At 33.0% G+C, this 8180-nt stretch overlaps 1 protein-coding gene across 1 annotated transcript; it reads left to right on the top strand.

Annotated features, from left to right (window-relative positions):
* Window positions 1–5676, top strand: LOC149906239 (uncharacterized). The gene is made up of 5 exons (XM_090104248.1): window positions 1–231; window positions 1557–1686; window positions 2210–2317; window positions 4785–4899; window positions 5616–5676. The coding sequence occupies exons 1-5, from the start codon at window positions 1–3 to the stop codon at window positions 5674–5676; spliced, it is 645 nt and encodes a 214-aa protein (XP_089960374.1).
* Window positions 5677–8180: the final 2504 nt, after the last annotated feature.

Here is an 8180-nt window from a genome sequence, read left to right as displayed (position 1 = left end):
ATGACCGGTAAATTTGCATCTAGTCCTACCGAATCTAGTAGGTCTGTTTCTTCAAATAATTCCAAAGAACTGTTTGGTGGTATTGACTGCGGGGAACCTTTGTTATCTCAACGGATTATAATTGACTTCACTCCTGATGAGGAAGATACTGATCTTGTTCAAAAGAAGTGTGTTATGTTTTGGGAGTTTTTGAAATGTTATACAGAGCTGGAGGCTTTGGATACTGTGCCTGTAAGTTTCTATTGTATGGCATTGACATACGCCGCGTTAGATCACGTGGTCTATCTAATGTCAATCCCATACATTTTTGCCTTTTCTAACTTCGTTATCGTTTCTTAATTGTTACTTTGTCTAAGGCCCCTGAACGTTTTTTACAGTAGTAGCTATAGCAGTTTCGGAGGAGTTTAGTAACAAACATCGTGACATAGAAAGGTTTTTTTTAATGCTGCAATAGGGAAACGCTTGGCCACTATCTCGCCTGATGGTAAGCTGAGATGTGGCCTAAGATGGAGCGCGCTTCCCTAGAATGTTCACTCTCCTCTTGTAGACCCCCATATAATAATATATTTGTGTATTATATAACACCACTTAAATTTCAAGAACGACTGAACGGATTTTAACGATGTTTTGGTTAGTTCGACAGCCTGATTTATATCAGCCAAAGTTCACACTTATAAAATAAAACGAACAACAACCACAACAAATCGATAGAAAGAATTTTGAAGCCATCGATGACGTTATAATCTACGACTTTATCAAAGGTCGATCTGATAATCCCAACTGCACTTTAAACTTAAAATAATTTATAGAATAGAGATATAACCCGCATCAGGAATTTTATACGACTCCATTACTTAACCGTAAAAGTTCTGTAAAATTGTGATTTAAAAGGTAGTCACGGATCTTGTAAAGCGCTTCGGGTGCTATTATTTTATAAATTTTAAAACGATTTTTGCTTTTACTTTTTATTCCGACGTTTTAGAAATATATATTTCTTTGCTGAATAGAATATTTTATCATAGTAGTAAAAGTATTTAAACTACGATTCTGTATTGAGTAGGTTTTTTTGCATATTATTTTTAGTGATTAAAGTGCACATTATTTCTTGCTTGTGCATATCGTTGTAAAAATAATTCTAGTTAAATTGTATTACAACTGAGATGATTGAAGAGTTCGATCCCCATTGAATTCTATAAAAAGTATAAAGAGATGATTACTTACTAGAATATAAAAATAAGTCGGATTTTCCTTCCTGACGCTATAACTCCAGAACGCACGAACGGATTTCCACGGTTTCGCATTCGTTGGAAAGGTCTCGGGCTCCGTGAGGTTTATACTTTATAGCAAAGAAAAGGTGTCTCTGGTGGCAAAACGGAGTTCGCCCGGTTTGCTAGTTACTTATAAGTTTGTAAAGAAAGTCCATCAGCAAAACAAATGTAAAGTATACGATATATTAATTTATTTACTTTCATATTTCAATTCCAGAACCAGTGTGAATTAAAAAATCTTTACGATACGTACCTTAAGTTGTGATATAATTTAAAACTGTTTTGCAGGATTACAATGTGTATGACGATACGTCATCTCCAACAAGCACTGGTGTTCCAATAAAACCTGATTCACCAGAAAATGTTATAGTTAAAGAGAAAACAGCTGTCTCTATGCTTGAATTAGTGGAAGGAAAAGGTATAATTTTCTTTTAATATTTGTAACAGGGGCAGTTTTTTGGCCACATGTTAAATGTTTTGTAATGCAAAGGTTAATTTTATTCCCACTCTTCTGTAAGATTAAAATTATTACCAATATTCAACTTATTAATTTAACATAATGCGTAGATCTCTACTTATTATTTTTTCTTAAAGTAATTATAGGTATTTATATTAATAACCTAATTATGATGTAGCTTATACTGTCCTCTTAGATAAAATATATGTGCGATTATAAAAAAAGAATATAATATTATTTCTCTTGACAGGTACGTAGGTAAAATCCGTAATATATTTTCATATTATATGTAGGTATATTGCAATTCGAACAATGCTCCTATCTCAATAAACTCAAAAGAACACAATCGTCTAACTAAATTAATCGAAATAAAACAATAAATATCGCGCACATAGTTCACATAACGAAGTTATACAAACCGCCATTTAATACAAAAGTTAGATAAGAAAATGGCGAAGTTTAATTAAGCCATTCCTTCGTCCAGGTCTGATAGACAAGGCGTTTGAGGGAAAGTTGCCGCAGTCGTATTGTTCTCTGGGACTTGCGCAATATTCTGAAGAGGATTCCGTTCAGCATGTTGCTCAACGGGCAGGTAATGATCCAGGGCTACTTTAATATATTTTGGTGCATCCTCACACTTCATAGCACATCTTCAAGCGAATAGGTACCTTCTAGGGAAGCGTGTTCCATCTTAGACCACATCTCAGCTTAACATCAGGCGAGATTGTGGTCAATGGCTTCCCTATACCCAATTAAAAAAAAACATCTTACTCGAAATGGAAACCTTCACATAGTTTCGCAGCAACATTTTCATAGCATAATGTTATTGTTTTAATAATTTTAATTTTAGTAATTAATAATTTATTTAAGTTACTATTCATTCAAATTAAAGAATACTTATAAAGATTTATGTTACAATCAAATAAATAAATAAATATTATACCGTATAGTCGTATGACGATATCGTATCGTACAATATAAATGTATCAAGTATAAATGAAACTTGTCGGCAACTTCGAGATATCGATATGAATTTAGCAAACTGAGTAGAATATATTAAACTGATACTGATGAGGGTTTGATTGCATAAAATTAGCAGCGAAAGATAAATTGTATTATTATGAAGGCATTTATTATTTTATTTAATTTATTTCTGAAATTATGTTTTTATCTTACGTTACTAAATTGATATTAATTTCGGCAAAAATTCTATGCATAACCATGTGCTTTGAATGTATTTCGTATGAACAAGAATTACAAATATTATCACTGTTCTCCGCGGTTTTACCCGCATTGCTTCGCTCCTGTTGGTCTTATCGTGATTATAAATGGGCTATCTAACACCGAAAGAATTTTTCAAATCGGACCAGTATTTCTTGAGATTAGCGCGTTCAAACAAACAAACTCTTCAGCTTTATAATATTAAGTATAGATATATCCCAGTATTGCCATACCACATAGAAGCGTATAAACCTCCCATCTATATTTATAGTCGCAATAAATACGCCCACGCCGCTCCAACAGGATTTCCTGAGTCCTACACGCTGCACGTACAAACACTTGAACCAAATAAACAATAGTTATATATAATATTATATGCAAACATTATTATCGTCTAGATAGGATATATTTATTTTAGGAACGATCTCCGATAACTACGTAGAAACTTAATGCTATTCTGATATTATGTTGCGAATGTCAAATTCTTTCGACTTTGCAAAGTCGTAGATAAATCAAATTTATCCACTAGCTAATAGAAAAATTATAAAAAAAAACCTTTGGTACAGTCAGCATCGCGGCAGGAGGATTGATTGAGGAATAAATTGGTATTCCAATAATTTGGCTTTTTAAAATTAAATTATCTAGTTTCAGCCGAACCCAGAAACATTAACAGCCATGTTCGAATTATGCTGAGTGATGAGTCCATGTACGCCTTTTCGTGGTAAACAGTTTTTATTCATCACTGTTTGTTTACTACGAATAAAGAAATATTCTAATTTATTCTATTCTATCCTGATTCGCAGCTTATTCGGATTTAGTTGTTTTCTTATTTATGCTCTATATTTTTTAATTAAGAAAGAAATCTCTTCATAAATAATGTTTGGCATATTATGTAGTTAGGTAGATATAAGTTACATATTATGTAAATTTATTGACATTATTTAAAAGAGCAACTATGGAGTTTCTTGCCGATTCTTCTCCATAGATACTGCTTTCCGAATCGGTGGTAAATGTTAAAAATACTATGTAATGACGATTCGAAAGTGCTACTAAATAGTAGTCTAATTGAATAAATGAATGTTTGAGTTTGAGTTTGAATAATTTCCTTTACTCTTTTAGTTTCTTTTAAAATATATTCTTCAAATGAATCCGAGTTCCAGACATAATTTTAATTACAATTTTCTAATGTCGTTTTACATTGATTTATAAAGACGTTAAAAGCTATATTTTTCTTTGGCAGGCTTATAATTTCCTATTTTTAATTAAAATTTATCAATCTAAAGAAAATCAAAGAAATTTTCAAAATAAAAAACCAAAGAAATGTTTAAAATAAACAGGTTAACATAATTCAAAACCTCGTCGTAGCATTTTAAAAGGCGTCGTAGCCGTCTCGAGTGGTTCGTAGAGTGCAGCGTAGCGTAATAGCAATAACTCGTAGCGAGTACCTTTATAAAATGCATTGCTACGACGGTGGCTACGAGCTGGCTGGCTATTTTGCTAAAAGTATGTTTTCGTAATGATGCAACAAGCTACAAATTACTGATGTTTAGGAGCTACTTATAAAAACATTTGTACCAGACTGTTTCCGTAGAAGGTTGTTTCTCGAGGTAATTTATGTATCTGTTTGTGACATTTTGAAGTTTAAGTTAAAGGCATGCGGCACGGTATATTATTTTTTTGCTTGAAAGGTTTCAACAGCATATGATAGAGTCGAGTCATAAGATAGAGTCGAATTGCCAAACAGACTCGCACTCACCAATTTTTTTGTTTGTCTACGCGTACCGGTTTACCATCGAAACGGCTTGTTTTGCTGTAAAAAATCTTGTTTTCTTTGTCAGATACAGAAAATGGAAAGTCGAAAAAAGTGAAGAAACGTGATAGGAAGATATCTGCTGATGGCACGGTTAAAAAGATGTGTGGAAAACTTGAGATGTGGGACGCGCAGCATCCTAAGTGTGTAATAACTAGCTGTTCTCCGCGGTTTCACCCGCATTGCTCTGCTCCTGTTGGTCTTAGCGTGATGATATAATATAGCCTACAGCCTTCCTCGATAAATATGCTATCTAACACCGAAAGAATTTTTCAAATCAGCACAGTAGTTCCTGAGATTTGCACGTTCAAACAAACAAACTCTTCAGCTTTATAATATTAGTACCTATAGATTTAAATACATATATTTTGTTACTCTTTCATACTGAAACGGCTGCGCTGATTTGAATGATGTTATTTATGTAATACTAGATTTCCGCCCGCGGCTTCGCCCGCGTTTTCAAAGGAAAACCCGCATAGTTCCCGTTCCCGTGGGATTTCCGGGATAAAACCTATCCTATGTGTTAATCCAAGTTACCCTCTATATGTGTGCTAAATTTCATTGTAATCGGTTCAGTAGTTTTTACGTGAAAGAGTAACAAACATCCATACATCCATACATCCATACATCCATACAAACTTTCGCCTTTATAATAGTATTAAGATTAAGATAGTTTTGTCGCATAACATAGGTTACCTTTGGTAAATACATTATGATGGGCCAGTTTCAATCTTGGATGCACTTTTTCAATGACAAGATGAAGATAATTAATGAATAGCTCTACAAGAAATTGATAAAAAATATCGAAACTAAATATTAATTGTTTAAAATGAATTAAACATCTTTTTTACTTTTACAGATACATGGAGCCACCTGGTCATTCTCAAACTTTAATATATTGCAAAAAGCCTAAAAAATAATCTTGATGTACCAATTTTTATGTACAAATTAAAGAAAACCAATTTTTTTCTATACAATAAAATCAATATTTTGTAGTTTCGATATTAATATTTATATTTCAAGTGAGTGAAAATAAAGTTTTCTAATAAAAAGCTTCTAAAAACAATTGCTCTTTTATTCCACCGTTAAAACTTCGTCCCTAAAATTAATATGCAATATGTTAGTTATTGCAAAGTGCGCAGTTTCTAATTTAGCAGTTTCAAAGTTTATCCAACAGTGCAAAAATGAGCATGAATTGCGGAAACCAGACGGGGCATGTTAGAAACTGCTCGACTAAAACGAATGTAACAGATGGCGTGATAACTTTGGACTGTTATTAAAGTTAGTATGTATGTTTGTCAACTGGTACCATGCCAGTTTTGTTGGGATTGAGTCGGGCTAAAAACTAATACAAAACATACGTTACACAGGAATATTGTGGTTTCTAACGGGGTAGAAGTTTAAAAAAATGTGTAAGTAGTTCAGAGCAGCTCCTTTATTTTTTTAAGGATAAGAAAACATAAAATATTCATACATAATTAAAAATATTTGTTGAAAATATTTGTTGTAGATATAGGTCTATTTAATAATATTAAGATAATATTATTAAGAGGGGTAGACCCATAAGGGTCCATTCATAGAAATCTAAATAACAAGACACATAGAAGTGCTATAATGTCATAATTCGTATGAAAACCGCTGTCGCCAAAATCAACACATTCAAACCGAAAGCTAAACAGTACACACAAGTAAACTATGCCTTTTATTGGACATCTTGATTTTAGTGAAAACTAACTTATCTATTAAATTAAGCTTTTGAATATGTATCCTAACGCACGAATTTACGGTTTATTTTAAAATAACATCCCTAAGTATATGAGACTTTTTGCTCCAATACGAACAAACGTGATAATAAGAATGGTCGACTGTGTCATTCATTGTTATTTCGATTACTATGGTGACGCTCGTAATACTTGTAAATATTCTATAATTTTAAGGAAAAACGGCATTATTTCTAAAAAAAAATATTTTCCGATGAAATATTATTCCTTTATAAGTATAATTACAACTTGTGGAAGAATTTCCGCAATGGGAATTGCTGAAACACCATGTATACACTCATACGTCTCCAGAGCAACTGAACAGTGACGAATGCACTGGTGTAATTGTGCAAATCACCTGAGTGGCGACAAGGTCACGCACGCTTACGACTTCTAGTGTCTTGTTATTTAGATTTCTATGGGTCCATTAGATTGTGTAAGAAAGCATACAAGAGATATTTTTTTACATTCATAGGCATATAAAAGAGGAACTTCTTAATAAAAAAATGTATGCGTGTACTAGAGTACACACGTAAGAAGTGAAACTTCTTTATGACCTTAAAAATGTCACGCGTACGGCGTAAAGCAAAAATGTCACGCGTACGGCGTAACGCAAAAATGTTACACTAAATTTTTGTCCAACCCCGATAAAGAAGTTTCATTTAAAAAAAATGTGTACGTGTACTAGTGTATACACGTAAGCGGTAAGAAGTGAAACTTCTTTATGACCTTAAAAAATGTTGTGTGGTTTTATGAAACCACGGTAAAAGTGAAACTGTTCGCACGGTTCCGAACACTGCTTTGTGTAGCGCATGTCGCGTGACGGTCGGCTGCCGAGTAGGTATACCTACCTACTCGGCAGTCGCGATACACGCGACATGCGCTACACAGACCAAAAAGTTTGAGACGATGTAATAAAAGTTTCACTTTAAAAATGTCACGAGTATGGCGTATCGCAAAAATGTCACGCGTACGGCGTAACGCAAAATTGGACGCGTACGGCGTAACGCAAAAATATTACACTAAATTTTTGTCCATCCCCGATAAAGAAGTTTCACTTCAAAAATAATTTACTATACATGCAACTTTACAGAAATACGTCGAATCACGCGTGGTAGGGATAAGAAAAAGATGGCACGTAACGGAAAAATGTCACGCGTAACGATAAAATGTTACACTAAATTTTATTCCAACGCCGATAAAGAAGTTTAACTTCAAAAAATGTGTGGAAAAATTCCTAAATGCAAAGAAATATTACATGTTGATCACATATAATTGTAATGTTGACATTTGAATCCTCTCTCGTTTTCAGGTTCGCTTAATCCTGTCACAAAATGACATATTACACTTGATATTAAAATAACGTCAATTACCTGTCAAATTTTCACAAGTGATGCGTGAACCTGTTTTTATGGATATTGGAATATTCTCTGAGGGAATATTTGATTTTAAGTATTTAGAAAACGATTTGACAGAGTCTGTTTTTATTTTTTGTATATTTTTTTCCAAATGCATAGAAAATAAATTTTAAACGGCATATAAATCACAGGTAAAAATACTTTATCTATTTTTTATCTGTTTCCAATCCGTCAAGTCAAAAATTAACAGTTCTAAAAACACTCATAATAGTTTTTACAGCACACTAGGTATACAAATCTTTCGAA

The sequence above is a fragment of the Colias eurytheme genome, chromosome 8, assembly GCF_061535395.1.
Source record: "Colias eurytheme isolate Ceu_HAF_F1 chromosome 8, ilColEury1 Martin Lab GWU primary, whole genome shotgun sequence".
NCBI lineage: Eukaryota > Metazoa > Arthropoda > Insecta > Lepidoptera > Pieridae > Colias > Colias eurytheme.
The sequence above is the reverse complement of the archived record's forward strand: the minus strand, read 5'-3'. Positions and strand labels throughout refer to the sequence as shown.